Genomic DNA, 15,250 nt, shown 5'->3' with positions numbered 1-15,250 from the left:
CCAACCCAAGACTGATCTCTAATGAGTAAACACTGCTGTTAGAGGCTTTTCAACATGTGAAGATGACACTGATAAGCAATAGTGACTACATATGAGTATGCTAAAATTTAGCTGGTTAACACTCAATGTACTTTTGTTTTTGCACATCAATCCTAAAATTTATGGACAAACATTCACATGTATCAGTTTCTCTTTTTACTTTCGTTCCTAAAAATTATTTAAGAGTACCTACTTTGTGGACATTAATTTAAAAAATTATGTTTTTTGTATATGCACAAACATGGGGATTTTTTTTTAATGTTTTTATTTATTTTTGAAGGAGAGAGAGCATGAGCGGGGGAGGAGCAGACAGAGTGGGAGACACAGAATTCGAAGCAGGCTCCAGGCTCTAAGCTGTCAGCACAGAGCCCGATGTGGGGCTCAAACCCACAAACTGAGATCATGACCTGAGCTGAAGCTGGACGCTCAACCGATTGAGCCACCCAGGCACCCCATACGTGGGGATTTCTTAAGACTTGGATTCCACCAAGATATGTGTATCTGTTAATAGTTTTTTCTAACTATACACATTGAATCCAGCCTTTATGTAGTAATAAATTAGGAATGCGCAGTTTTGAAAGGTAAGATTCCAATTAGTAATACAGGTGTTTAGTTACTTAATTAGAAAGTGGCTTAGGCACTGAGAACAACTGGTTTATTTTATTATCTCCTTTAAAAATAAAAGATTTTGATCTTCTAAATTTTATGGACAGGATTTTGGTTACCTAATGAAATATACAATTGAGATAGCTAAATCAATACAACATAAAATGACTAGCTTTTGTATCTGTTCTATAGTTTTGCTTACATCTTTCATTTTAGCACCTATTTCATTTAGCCTTGTATGATAAAGTCACATGACTGTCATCCCATGTCTACTGTAAGTTTTTCCAGTATAGAGCCAGTGCCTTAAAAATCTTCATTTCTTCATATATTCCTTAGTGAATAAAGAGTCTGTTAAGTACTTGGGACTCAGTGGTGAGCAAAAGACATGATCACCATCTTCACAGGACTTATGTAGCAAAATTTTAGATAGTGAAATATTCACAAATACAGTTACAAAGAGTAATATATGGTATAAAGGAGGAAAAGTACAACCATAACCTACCACAGAAGGTTGCCAATTTTTGTTAAGCAGATGAATAAAGAGAAGCAAATGTTGAAAATAAGAATCTACTACTATATCCCTCAAGAACAGGAGGACTCATTGCTTCATTTTACCTTAATATCTGTGTAAGCTGGGAAATTGTAGTCCAACCACCCTGGATTCGAGAACAATCTTGACTGAGGACCAAAAGGCAATACTGAATGAGGTCATAACAATATATATCTTGTTTTATTTTCTTCAACTCTGAGCTTCCTAAAGGTGTGTTGTTTATTATTTCTAAGGCAAAAGGAAAGAAGATATACTTATTTCTGCTCAATAAATCCAAGACTTTTGTATTTTTATAGTTTGAATAATAACTAAAATTACTTTAAAAAGGAAACATAGCACTTTCTTATCACAATGTTAAGATTTTTCTGAACAAATCAGAAACAAATGCTAAAACTATACCCATGATGGAATTGTTTTGTTCCTTAAATAGTGTTAGCCAATCACAAAAAGATTTTCTTACCTTTTAACTTCAACAGTATAATAGGGACGTTCTGCTCAGGACTGTTTGCAACTTCGGCAGCTAGAGATAAGATCCTTGGGTCTGTACCTGTTGGTTTCATTTCTTATCGCCTATATTTTAACAGAATCAGAAAGATAAAGGTCAAACAGCCCTAAAACATTTGCTCCCTAAATAATTTTTGAAAAATAGTTTCAATATAAAATTTGTTTTGTTTGCTTTGAGAAGTGAAGGATAGATTTTTCAATTTCTTCCTTACAGGAGATTCTAATGTTTCTAATTGGAATAGCTATAAAGAGCTAGAGACTCCTATAACTTACTATGACAGCTACAGCAGGTATTATCGCGCACTAGGAGTCAGGAACAGTGCTAGATACTCCACATTCACTCTCTCTAATCTGCACAATAATCCTGGGATAGAAATTAATTTCTTTGATCATAAAAGAGACACTGAATGTGCAGAAAAGAGCTAACATAGCTTGAGACAAAGTTGGCCCTTGGCTGGTGCCAAGACTGGCCCTTGGCTGGTGAACTTGGATTTCAGAAGGGTTTCCACCATTCCCTAACAAGAGTGGCTCACTGTACCTAAAGTGATTGTGAAAACAATGTGATTTATGCAGAATGCCTGCTCTCATTCCAAAAGCTTGGAATTCTGGTACTTGGCAGTAGACGATGCCTATATGACCACCTCCAATAAAGACCCTTATCACTGAGTATCTAGTGAGCTTCCCTGGTAGACAACACTTCAAAATGTGACAGTTCATTATAGGAAGAATTAAGTGTGTCCTATACGAACCTACTGGGAGAAGACTTTTGGAAATGTGCACCTGTTTTCCTCTCGATTTTGCCCAATTTGCCTTTTCTCTTTGCTGATTTTGCTTTGTATCCCTTCACTGTAAATCACAGCCACAAATACGACTATATCCTAAGAGGTGTCAGCCCTCCCAGTGAATCACTGAACCTTGGGTTGGTCTTGGGGATCCTCAACACACAACTCAGAAATGGGATGTAATTATAAGATAACAAAAGCTTATTAATAAATAGCATAGTAAATCAAATTATCTTTGTTATTATTATTATTATCCTCATATTAGTGTAGCCTTGGCTTCAGGAGTAGAATCCTGTGATTCATAACTTACATACAACACTCAGTGCTCATCCCAACAAGTGCCCTCCTTAATGTCCATCACCCATTTTGCCCACCCACCCATCAACCCTCAGTTTGTTCTCTTAGGGTTTGCCTCCCTGTCTCTTCTCTTCTTGTTCCTTCCCTTCCCCTAAGGTCTTGTTAAGTTTCTCAAATTCCACACATGAGTAAAATCATGTGTTATCTTTCTCTGACTTATTTTGCTTAGCATAATACCCTCCAGTGCCAACCAAGTTGTTACAAATGGCAAGATTTCATTCTTTTTCATCACCATAAAATCAATTACCTTAAAATTAAATATAAGACACATCCCAATTCAATTTGCTGTTTACCACACTCAAAGCTCAACGGTATCATTTAACAAAAAGTACAATCTTCACTTACAATAAAAGCCAACATATATTAAGTATTTTACTATGAACTAAGCACTGTACTAAGTGCTTCTGCACACATTATCTTACTTCTCACAAGACTATGAGGTAGAGGCTGTAATCATCTCATTTTACAGATATGAAAAATAAACTTTGAAGGAACCTATCATGGTTCCACCAGCATCTGGTAGAGTCCGTACTCAAATCCAGATCAGTCTGACTCCAAAGTCTGTGGTTTTAGATACAATGTTCATTATATTCCCTTCCATGTAAAATAATAAAAAACACAGATGACATACTTTTAACTCACTTATTTTTAGGTATTATTCTTCAAAATTGGCACCAAAACTGCCCTTTATATTGAGGAGTTGGCCATAAGCATCGAAATGTCATCCTTTTTAGGTAAAATGTAAATCATTAAAATATAAATTTTCTGAAAATATTTCAAAGAAAGTCCAGCACAACTCCTGGTGTCACTCCTGTCACATAGTAGGCATACTACTTCCCAAGAGAGTGGATACAGTTACCTCACTCTTTCCAATGGTTGCATTATGCTATCTTCCTTTGTAAGAGTGCATCAAAATATATTTAAACAATTCCCTCTATTGGAGGTCATTCAGAGTATGCTATTACCAGCAATGCTGCAATGACTATGAATGTACACATCTTTACGCACTCATGCTAGTATCTTGCAGGATGAATTTCCCTTGAAGTCAGATGGCTGGGTGGCAGGATATAAATTTTTAAAATTTTGATTAGATGGTACCAAATTTTTCTTTGAAATATGTGTTTCAAATTATACTTCCTCTAACAACATATGACGGTGTTCTTTTTACTATGCCCTCACTGATACATACTGCTATCTTATACATTTCTACCAATCTACTAGATGGAAAATGATATCATCTTTAATTTGTATTGCTTTGATTATTAGACAAATTAGGCACATTTCATGTTCACTGGTTATTTCTTCTTTCATATATTTTCTATTCATATCCTTCAACAATTTTCATACTGGATTATTCTTTTGTAGAAGCTTTCAGCTTTTCATATATGGATATGAACCTTTATCTTTTATACCAGGTGTAAACAATTTATGTCATTTATTAAGTTTCATTATGGTGTCTTCACCACAGTTTCACAATTTTCACATAGTTGAATATAACAATCTTTTCCTCTATGACTTCTACTTTGGTATCATTCTTAGAAGGGTCCTCCTTAACCCTAAGAGTTGAAATGCAGTCTCTTAGACTCTTAAATATGGAGAATAGAGGGTTACTGGAGGGGTTGTGGGAGGGGGGATGGGCTAAATGGGTAAGGGGCATTAAGGAATCTACTCCTGAAATCATTGTTGCACTATATGCTAACTTGGATGTAAATTAAAAAAATAAATTAAATAAAAATTTAAAAATAAATAAATAAAATACAGTCTCAACTTTTTTCTGGTGCGTTTATGGGTTTGTTTTAGTTAGATCTTCATTTACTTATATCTTTATATATTCAATACACATTTATTTGTGAATGATGTAAGACAGAAATATAACAATATTTTTTAAGTTAGATGAGGATATAGATTTGTGGAAAAGAACAAATGCATACAGCTGTTATAAATTCCTGAGGTAATATGTCATCAGTAGACCTAAACAAAGCAATGTGAAATGTCACTTGGGGTATTTTCCAACTCTATTTAGTTCATTAACCTGTTTGGTTAGTTTTTTTTTGGTTTTTTCTTTATTCCTGGACTCGTACAACCTGGTTCATTTTAATACGTTTGGTGAAAATTCACACTAGAAGGTAAGTTTCATGACAGCAAAGCTCATACCATCCTTGGTGGCTGCCTTCTTATCTCTCTTATTCACTGCCATATTCCCAGAGACTAGACTAGTGCCTTTGCCCATACCTGGTAAGTACTTAATAAACATATGTTGAAAGAATGAATGAATGCACAAACTTTGGGCACTCCAAAAGTCAATTTCTTGACTCTGCTTTTCTCTTTATTAGGATTATGGAAACCTCAGATTTCTAATTGGAATCTTTTTCATGTAAAATAGGCTTAAAGCACTGTTGCTGCACTCTGGCTAACATAATAAAAGATCACTGAAACATTATCATCATCACCAAACGTGTGTAGAGCACTATGTTAGATGCATAGATCACAAAGATTTTATACAGGACAGAGTCCCTGTTCATGTGTCGGTTGAGAAAGAAAAATACACACACACACACATATAGGTATATGTAAAATAATTATATAAAATATTTTAAGTGCCAAATAGATGACACAGATAAGAAAACAGACCAGAGAGTCAGAGGACTGGGCTTCTCTGAACCAGTTTTCTTACCAGTAAACAAAATTCCTACTTTCTAGAATAATTCAAGATTTAGAAAAGAAAGCAGAAACCAAGGATGGTTCTAAAATGTTGCCAGATAATAGAGTTATACTTCAATAACGATAACCATTTGGAGACCTTTATGTGCTGTGAATTGTTTTAAATCCATTCATGTATTAATTCATTTAACCCTCTTAACAACTCTAAGGAATAAGCACTATCATTCCCCCCATCCCTAATTTTAACGATGAGTATACTTTAGTTTGCATGAAGTCACATTGTAAAGTATGAAGCTAGGGTTCAAACCCAAAAATTCTGGCTCCAGAACCTGAAGCACTTAATTACCACACCAAACAGTCTGAATACACTTTATAAAAGAATTTACACAAGCAGATAGGTTTAGAGAAACCCATTCACCTACTTGCCTAGAACAATAAATTGACAAATTTGGCTACAGTATAGGTTAAGCAACGGGGTAGAGTTTGATTACACACTTACCCTGAAAAACAACCACCCGTTATGGCAACCATCTGTAAACTTTCTCTTGGGTGCTTCTCTTCTAATATAACACTTCCCTCATCTTTACCATTAAACTCATGAACTTTTGACAGGACAAAAAAAAAAAAAAAAAAACAAGTATTTTTCAATTATTAATGCTATTACCCTGTTGCACAGCACGAACTCTGACCTTGATCTTTTGGGAATTTCGTCTTCCTGGTCGTGCCGTTTACTGCCTCCAAAGATCACTGTGAAGGAAGTAAATAAAAGAAGGCTACCGAATGCAATCTCGTTGCAACTGATCCTAAACACCGTGATTTCTAACTTGTAACCTTTTCCCCCCCATCCTCTTCAACCCGTCTCGATCCTAATACTCCCGAGAACTTCCTCTGGAACAGAAATCAGGAGTTGATTGCCGAGGTAACGGCGTCGCCTCCAGTCAAGTTCAAGGTCTGAGGTCTAAGGCTCCTTCACTCCGGATTCTAGACCCAGCTTCCGCGCTACCAGGCCTTGGGGCAAAACACCAGGCCTTGTGCCCCGCTTCCGCCCCTCCCCGGGCCTCAGTTTCCACTAGATATCTCCACAGAAAAGGCACAGATACTCCCGTTAGGAACTCCTAAGCACCGGGATACTTGGCCCAGAACCCCACCAGGCCTCCCAGCACCCGGGACTCTCACTCTCCCCAGTCGCCACCTCAGGCGGGTTACCTCACCCGGTCTTCGCGTTCTTCCTCCGAAGGACCCACCTCCCACCACGCACCTCAGCTGCGCGGCCTTTCCCAGGCGGCTTGCGTCGCAACGCGGGAAGGGGTCTGGAGGCGGGACCAGGATCCTCGGAGCTAGGGGGCGGGGCGCCCTTCTCCACGCAGCCAATCAGCACGCGAGAGGCTTCTGGGGGGACGCGCGCGTCGGGCGCGGGGCGGAGTCTGGTGGCTGCCCCGGCCTCAGCAAGTGCAGCTGCTTCAGGATGAGGTGGCAGATGACAGTGAGCGCAGGTGGTGGAGGTAAAGTCAGAGCCAGGGGATAATGATGAATGGAGCTGCGGGACCCTCGCGCATCGATCATCGCGAGCGGGTTCTCAAGTTAGGCGAGAGTTTCGAGAAGCAGCCGCGCTGCGCCTTCCACACTGTACGCTGTGAGTGAGGACGATCCCCGGGAGAAAGGGGGACCTCTGGGGATGGGGACGTGGAGACATTAAACTTCTCGGAATTGTGATCCCACAAACCTCCTTACTCTGCTGGAGAATGGGGTGACCGGCGCTAACCGCTGTCCTGCCTGGAGTCCTACGGGTTTCGTGGAAGAAGCCAGAGTTGAGCAGGTGTCTGTTGTAAACCCTGGGCAGAGAGATTCAAGTGAGACCAACAAGCAGAAAGGGAAACTTTGTGGAGGAGATCCGCAGGGGTGACTGTGGAGACGACGTGACTGGTGTATAATGCAGAGGTGATAGGAAGGTAGTTAGGTGACAGATGGAAGGATGCAAAGGACCGAACAATTATGCAGGGTGAAGATAGTACCTTGAGGCTGGTAGGGAAATATTCCCTCCCTTCTTCACTTTTTCTGTCGCTGACTGATGAGAGTTCTTGTTTAGTGTGTTCCTGGGTAGGTATTCTAAACCATTCCAGTAATCTGTAGCTCTTTTGGACCCCTGATTTCGTTCAGCTATCAAATACTGATTATCAAAGTCTTGGAGGGTGTGTTATGCATTTCTTTTTTAGAAAGGTATTTACTTCCCTATGATCTCTCCTTTTGATTTCCTTTTGGTTGTCCTCTCGAAGTAGTTCTGGTAAATTACACTCTGTAATGTTCAGGTAGAAAAAGGATCTCTTTTGCTTTAATAGTTGGATGGTATAGATTCCAGGAAGGAAAATATAGTATATTATGATTTGGTATGTAAAACATTTCATTCTTTGCATAATAACCCTCAGAATTATAGAGCGGAAAGGAAACTTTGAGATCTTTGAATCATAACCTCTTATTTTTCTGTGGCAAAATTGTAAAGTAGCTATTTTTTCACTTCCTTTCCCCTGTCCTGTTCTTCTTTAGTGTCTCATCATTCCACCTTTCTCACTCATCGTGTTCTTAGACTGTCCAGAGATCTTCATGGTTTTTGCTCTGAGATTTTCCATGTTTCAATCAAAACACCCCATTAAAACTCAACTTTCTTGAGACACCTTGGTGGCTCAGTTGGTTGAGCGTTGGACTTCGGCTCAGGTCATCATCTCTGGGTTCATGATTTCAACCGCATCTCTCAGGGTTGCTGCTGTCAGCACAGAGCCAGCTTTGGATCTTCTGTCCCTCTTTCTCTCCATCCTTCCCCTGCTTGCACTCTCTCTCTCAAAAATAAACATTAAAAAAAAAAAAAACCCTCAACATTCTCCAGAAGTTTGGTTAAGTTGTAGATGATCTAATTAAAGTAACCCAGGGTAAAGGTATAAAGATCAATGGGTTTAACTCTCCAAGAATATATTTACATTTTATGAAAGGGTTGTGTTAAGCAAAATTAACATCCAGTTGGTAGAATAAACAGGGGAAATATTTGTCAACAGATCTTCAACAGTGTCCTTTGTTTTTTCTGCTTTGCGGTTCTCTGTCGTCCAAGGTTACCCACAGTGAGACAGCTAGTGCTAGCTGTGCAGTTTCTCTCCTTCACTTCCATTTTCCAAAAGTGTGATAAAGCTGATAACCTGGTTTCTCCATGCCTTTCTTGCAAATAGTACCTCCTCTCTCCTCTTCTTTCTCAGGTTTAAAGTAGCCTTTTAGTGATTTTTCAAATCATAAGGTTTAAGATTATAAAGATTTGCTTAAGAACAAATTTTTGCATAAGTTGGATATACTCTTTTAAGGGCATGAATCCCAAACAAAGAGGATAAAATACAGCTTTTGAAAGGATCTCTGCAGGTGCTTCAAAGCTTTTCATTTATAAAAGTTCTCACTATGCTGGAATTGTGCCTTTAGAGTCAGAGAATCAGTTGATCTGGCTATAAGAATGAAAAAAAAAAAAAAAGACAAAACAACCATAGGAATAACCATCACAATATACCCAGATATTTGAATACACGCTTAGTGCTGTGGAAGACATTAGAAAAGTTTTTGGCCTTAGTTTTTTTTTCTTGTTGAAGCAGGCAGAATCTTTCTAGATTTATTTGAATAAAACCAATCATTATCCTTGAGGACAGTTTCATCTACCTTATGATCCTCACTCTTAATGACTCAGAGTAAGGGATGGAAACTATAGAACAAGAAATCTTACTTTTATACAGGGCAAGTGGACCTAATTTATAACAAACACTCAAGTCAGTGTAATCTGGGAGAAAGTAATATTCTACATTTATGTACAGGGGTAATTATGCCTGCCTAATATTTTTTTTTAATATATGAAGTTTATTGTCAAATTGGTTTCCATACAACACCCAGTGCTCATCCCAAAAGGTGCCCTCCTCAATACCCATCACCCACCCTCCCCCCCTCCCACCCCCATCAACCCTCAGTTTGTTCTCAGGTTTTAAGAGTCTCTTACGCTTTGGCTCTCTCCCACTCTAACCTCCTTTTTTTTTTCTTCCCCTCCCCCATGGGTTTCTGTTAAGTTTCTCAGGATCCACATAAGAGTGAAACCATATGGTATCTGTCTTTCTCTGTATGCCTGCCTAATATTTTTAACAAAACAGGTTGTGAATTCTGGCCTCCACTACCAAATAAGTAATGTACCTTTTGGAACATTCTCTAAACTTTCAGCCTTCATTTTCTAATATATAAATGGTAAGGATTAAATAAGATTGCATAAACAACCTGGCACAGTCTTTGGTGCATAGAGAATAAATAATAGTTACCATTATCCTTGAAGGGGTATATTCATGTGTGTATGAGGAGTGCCAATGAATGTCATTTACTTAGAGTTTCAAAAAGCATTTATCAAGGCTTGGCAATAAAACCTAACACAAAGATAGTCTGGCATGTGGTAGGGAAGACATGGGATGTTCTGTAAGTGATAAGCTCAATGTTTAGCAGCAGATACTTCACTGGGTGGAAGAGTTTGAGTAACAGGACCCACTAGAATAAATTTTGAATTTGGGCTACTGCTAATTTTACAATTTCTATCTAGATAAGGTAATAAACATTGAAATTCCTAAGTTTGTAAATGATACCACTTTTTGCTTGACAGTAATTGATGAACTCATGGTCAGTGAGGAAGATTGAGCCTTCATGTAGAGCCACTCCCACAAAAGTGGTTGTTAAGCTTTGGTGTGAGCAAACATTAGAAAGTACATTAATGAGAAATTGGATTAAAATTATATTTACAATTAATTTTCTCTGATAAATGTGGTATATTGGAAAGGATATGGGTTTTCAAGTTAGTTGAATTAGTTCAAATACGAGGAAGTAAATTTATGATAGTAATTGTGATTCTTTTTTGAAGATATTGACATTATGTGACACTACAGCCAAAATAATCAGAAAAGTGATCAACATTGATTGAAAAAGTATTAATACAGAGTAGGAAATGTTTCTCTCCTCTATATGTAATATAAGTAATTGTACTGTAAACCTGAAAAAAATAACATAGAAGAAGGATATCCACAGTGAATAAATGGAAAAATTGGTGGTGAGGTTTCCAAACCAAGGAGAACTGAAAGAAATAAACTATATAGTCTGGAATCATAGCAACCTAGAAAATACATTTGATATTTGGAAACATAGAAAACATGAGATTACTTAACAAATTCTGTAATTCTAGAATTATACTTAATCCATTGAAACACAAAAGTTGTATTCTTAAAAAAAACTTGTTTGAAAGTAAATAAAAGGCAATACTAATTAATATAACAAGTAATAAAAAGTAGAACTTATTAATTCTAACAGTAAAATAATTAGAAATGTAAATAGGTTCAGAATAGTTTTGATAGATTTATTGATTATGAGTTCACGCTTATCATTGAATAAAGCTATAGATATTTTGGGTACATTACTATCTCTTATAGTTGTCTCATATTATAGACATCTATAGAAAGGCTTCAGAGACTTGTGAGTCTCTTGAAATTATACAGTATTTGATATGTACGTTCATATATGCATTTTTTCTGTAGAGAGGATTTATGGCTGGTCTATAATTTTCATCAGATTCCCATAGCGACTTATGACTATTCCTCCTCTCCTAACAACACCCGCTCCCCTGCCAACACACACAAAAGTTAAGAACTCTGGACACATATGGGGCGCCTAGGTGGCTCAGTCAGTTGAGCATCCAGCTTCGTCTCGGGTCATGATCCCGCGGTCTGTGGGTTCGAGCCCCGCGTCGGGCTTTGTGCTGACAGCACGGAGCCTGGAGCCTGCTTCGGATTCTGTGTCTCCTTCTCTCTCTGACCCTTCCCATTCATGCTCTGTCTCTGTCTCAAAAATAAATAAACGTTAAAAAAATTTTTAAAAAAAGAACTGTGGATATATAATAAGGCATAGAGGCTATATGAGTGGATAGAGTTTGTGGCTTGAGTTCCTGATTTGATTTTTAACTGGCTTCATTACTTTAGCAGAGTTTCCCATTAGTAAAGTGTGGGTGAGAATAATCAATTCAAAGAATTGTTGTGAAGATCTAAAGTGATGATATGTTACAAACAAAAATAATCAGTTTTAAACACTAAAACAGAGGTTATAGATTAACAGCCTGTTGGCTGAGTTTGACTTTAGAGATGCTTTGTTTGACCCACACAGTTATTGTTTTAGCATAAACTAGTTGTAAATATGTAAAAATCAAGATCTTTTATACAGAAATCTGGATTACCAGCTTCTCTTTAAAAAATCAGAAGATAACCTGGCCTCACCAAACCCATATTGCTCTTGACAGGATTTGGCTGGATCCAAGTTGTGGTTGTCTTCTTGAGATTGGGCTTATTCATTCTCTAGGTCACTGTGGTTCCCCACTGATCTGCTTCACTGCCTTGAATTACCTTTCTGGCTTCTCCTCTAAAGCATTATTTAACTGTAGTTAAGCAACAGGCCTCCCAATATTGTCCTCTGTGTCACTGTCAGAAAAATATGGGAGATCAAAAGACCCTGGCTTTACTCTAGAATGTCATTTCTGTTACCTATTTATTGTAGAGATTCCTTTATTGTCAAATATTAAGCAATGAGTGCCCTCTATGACAACAGAAATGTGCTAGTGAAAAGTACAAAACAAATATGGCAGTATCTACCTTAAAGAAATGAGAGTCTTGAAATACAGATTTATCTGATCCTCAGGAGACAATTAGAAAACAAGTCTTTTGCACATAATTTAGCTGAAATAAGTTTATACTTAAAAATAAGTTTGGAGTTGGTTCAGAGAGGGATAAACATATGAACCAGGGTCAATTACAAAGATCTCATATGTGCCCATTATATTAAAGGCACTATGCTAGGAGCCATAACTCAGGAGGAATTAAAGTATGAATCATTATGTTTTACAAAATTACAGTTCTGGGGTGCCTGGGCGGCTCAGTCGGTTAAGCATCTGACTTTGGCTCAGGTCATGATCTCACAGTCCAGTCTGTGAGTTCGAGACCCGCTTCAGGCTCTGTGCTGACAGCTCAGAGCCTGGAGCCTGCTTTGAATTCTGTGTCTCCCTCTCTCTCTGCACCTCCCCCACTCGCACTTTGTCTCTCTCTCTCTCTCAAAAATAAATAAACATTAAAAAAAAATTTTTTTTAATTACAGTCCAGTAGGGCATATACAGAAACAGGTAAATAATACCAGGAAGTTTATGTTAGGTTTTGATGAGTGGTAGGTAAATGCTATAGAAGAAGACCAAAAAAGTTGAGATTTTGGAGAGTAGAGAAAGGGCCCCACATAGTAACTACTTTAGGGAAGAGGGGACTTTGAAATAGGATTCACATTCTAAGAGCAAAAACAGAGAAAAGCAGATGGTCAAGCTGTAGCTTTCTGTTGATTGAAAACTAGTTTGACTTCAGCAAGAATAGGAGATGGAATATGAGATGGCTCTGAAAGATATTATGGAAGAAGACATAGTGATTAGATGTGAGTGATGAAGATTGAGGAATGTTTATATGAGTATTTACACTGATGAGCAAAACCTTAAAGGATAGTTAAAATTAGGAAGTTGAGGACATTTTAAAACCAACAAAGTCTGTTACTGTGGGTATCCCATAGGCCATGATGATAAATTACTTATATTAAAATACTTTAAGTGGAAGTTACTTCATTTATTATGTATACATCCTTATAAAATGAAGTTCTCACTTTAGGATAACAAATGGTATTTACTAGCTCAAATTGAACTTGTTTTCTTTCTCCATTAATGTTGATATCAATAAGACTGATATTCATTGTTGGTCAACCTCTTATCTTTTTCATCTAGTTAAATTTGATAGTTCCTTATTCTGGCTTTAGCAAATATTAACTGCATGATCTTGGGTAAGGGACTTGATTTCTTCTACCCTCATTTGCTGTATCTGTAACATAGGAGCATTCACAACTTTAGAGAATGTTCGTAAGGCTACGAGATAAAAATAATTAAGAAAAATTTAAAATAAAGTAATTAACACATAAGTTATTGCTGTTATTGTTTTTGTTTTGTATCTTTGTTTATTCTCTTGGCTATTTCTGTCTTCTGCTTTCTACTTTCTTTATTTCCATGATACTCAAGCTCAGTTCTGATTTTTTTCTTTAGTATTGTTGTCTTTTCATTAATTGATATTAACTAACACTTATTTCCCTAGAATTTCTTTCAAGCATCTAAAACTTAACACCTTAATTATTTTTTATCTTTGTCATTACCTTACTGCTACTAACAAACTTCCCAATTTATTTTCAGTCTAATCTTTATCCTCAATGGTACTACTATTGTACATCAAATTCTTTCATGTTTTTCATATTGTCTATGTATTTTTAATCTGTTTCTTAAAATCTGGAAATAAGCATCAAGATTTGAGAGATACTTATTGCATGTTTTCAGTTCTGAATTAAAGCAACATGAAGAATAAACCATGCTATAAAGAATACTTAGTGTGAATTGTTTATAGTCATATGTGCTTAAGGAACATAAGAGTGGATCTCACTTCCTGAGATCTGGCAGGAAGTGTTCCTTATAAATGTTAGCCATTATAATTGTCATTGAGAAGCAGCGGCCAGCTTTTGTTTATAGACAGCAGATCATTTGATGAGCACTAGAAGATTCTCCTTTCACAAGACCTACCTATTATAGTTCTCTAAATTCTAATAAATGTTCAGTACTTTGGATTTAGACATTTGGGGGTACTTCCCTGTTAATATAAAGATCAGTCTCTTGGAGTAGAGGTAGTTGGGAGAGGCCTCTCAGAGGCTAATGTTCTATTTCTTGATCTGGTTGCTGATTACATTCGTGCCACTTTGTGAAAATTCATCAAGCTTATGATTCACATTCTAGTTTGCATGTCTGCTATATTTTAATAAAGAGTTAACCTGGGAAAAATGTATATAACTGGAGGAATTCTGTATCAGAATTATCAGTCCTTAATATGTATTGATATGAATTGTTTTTAAATGGCTTTCATATCTTAGAGGTTTTAAACTTGTTCAGCATGTGAAATATCTGAACACCCTAAATTTCTTCTGGGTAATAGATTTTAATAACATCATTTGAATTATGATTTAACTCAAAATGAAATTCTATTTTAAGTATTCTGAAGTTGCAGATTTGATTACATTTATGTATCCTTTAGTGGCAAATATATCCATGAAAAACTCAAACTTTTAAATTCAGTGATTGCTTTTTCTTAAGTTTTCCCATGAATGTGTATTTGCCACGTATTCATTAATTTTGTATTCTGCTAGAACAGCAGGCAAGTGATAGTAGGCACCCAAGGTGGTTTAAGAAAAATTATGGGAGAAAAAGACTGAAAATTGAAAGCATTCTACTAATATAAGTTTTTAGCAAATTGTGAAAACATTGACATTATGTAGTTTTTATCAGTGGAACATCTTAGTCTAGGTTGCAGTCTAAACAGGATCCAGAGGGAACATGGTTTGAGGAATACTGTTGTAGAGTTCAGCTATTTCTTTTTTTCTCAGAGTTATATATACCTATCTATATCTATATCTCTATATCTCTATATATCTAGATATACCTATCTAGATATATAGATATATACCTATCTAGATATATAGATATATAGATATAGATATAGATATAGGTATCTCCAAACTGGTTTGGATTTTATTTGTAGTATGAAGACTCTCCTAAACCATTTTAATTACTGGCTATTAAAAAATGATTTATCACTCTGAA

General features: G+C 36.7%; 2 protein-coding genes across 7 annotated transcripts in view; one reads left to right on the top strand and one right to left on the bottom strand.

Moving 5' to 3' along the window:
* The window catches only part of IQCB1 (IQ motif containing B1), a 64,135-nt gene extending 57,326 nt beyond the window's left edge, over positions 1-6,809 (bottom strand). Inside the window, exons 1-4 of one of the 6 annotated variants that reach the window (XM_030329735.1) lie at positions 6,706-6,809; positions 6,164-6,246; positions 1,656-1,765; positions 1,261-1,423 (exon numbers count right to left, since the gene is read on the bottom strand). In XM_030329735.1, coding sequence (XP_030185595.1) covers positions 1,261-1,423; positions 1,656-1,755 — 263 coding nt within the window. In that variant the 5' untranslated portion in view covers positions 1,756-1,765; positions 6,164-6,246; positions 6,706-6,809. Of the gene's footprint in view, positions 1-1,260; positions 1,424-1,655; positions 1,766-5,998; positions 6,120-6,163; positions 6,247-6,705 lie in introns of those variants that run through there. The other 5 variants (XM_030329736.1, XM_030329737.1, XM_030329739.1 and 2 more) reach the window with 5 other exon arrangements.
* A 127-nt stretch (positions 6,810-6,936) lies between these two features.
* Positions 6,937-15,250, top strand: part of EAF2 (ELL associated factor 2) — a 38,790-nt gene continuing 30,476 nt past the window's right edge. Inside the window, exon 1 of the mRNA XM_030329910.1 lies at positions 6,937-7,132. Within this exon, the coding sequence (XP_030185770.1) occupies positions 7,024-7,132 (109 nt within the window). The 5' untranslated portion in view covers positions 6,937-7,023. The remainder of the gene's footprint in view (positions 7,133-15,250) is intronic.

Source organism: Lynx canadensis, chromosome C2 (genome assembly GCF_007474595.2).
Source record: "Lynx canadensis isolate LIC74 chromosome C2, mLynCan4.pri.v2, whole genome shotgun sequence".
Lineage (NCBI taxonomy): Eukaryota > Metazoa > Chordata > Mammalia > Carnivora > Felidae > Lynx > Lynx canadensis.
This window is presented reverse-complemented; position numbering and strand designations above follow the sequence as displayed.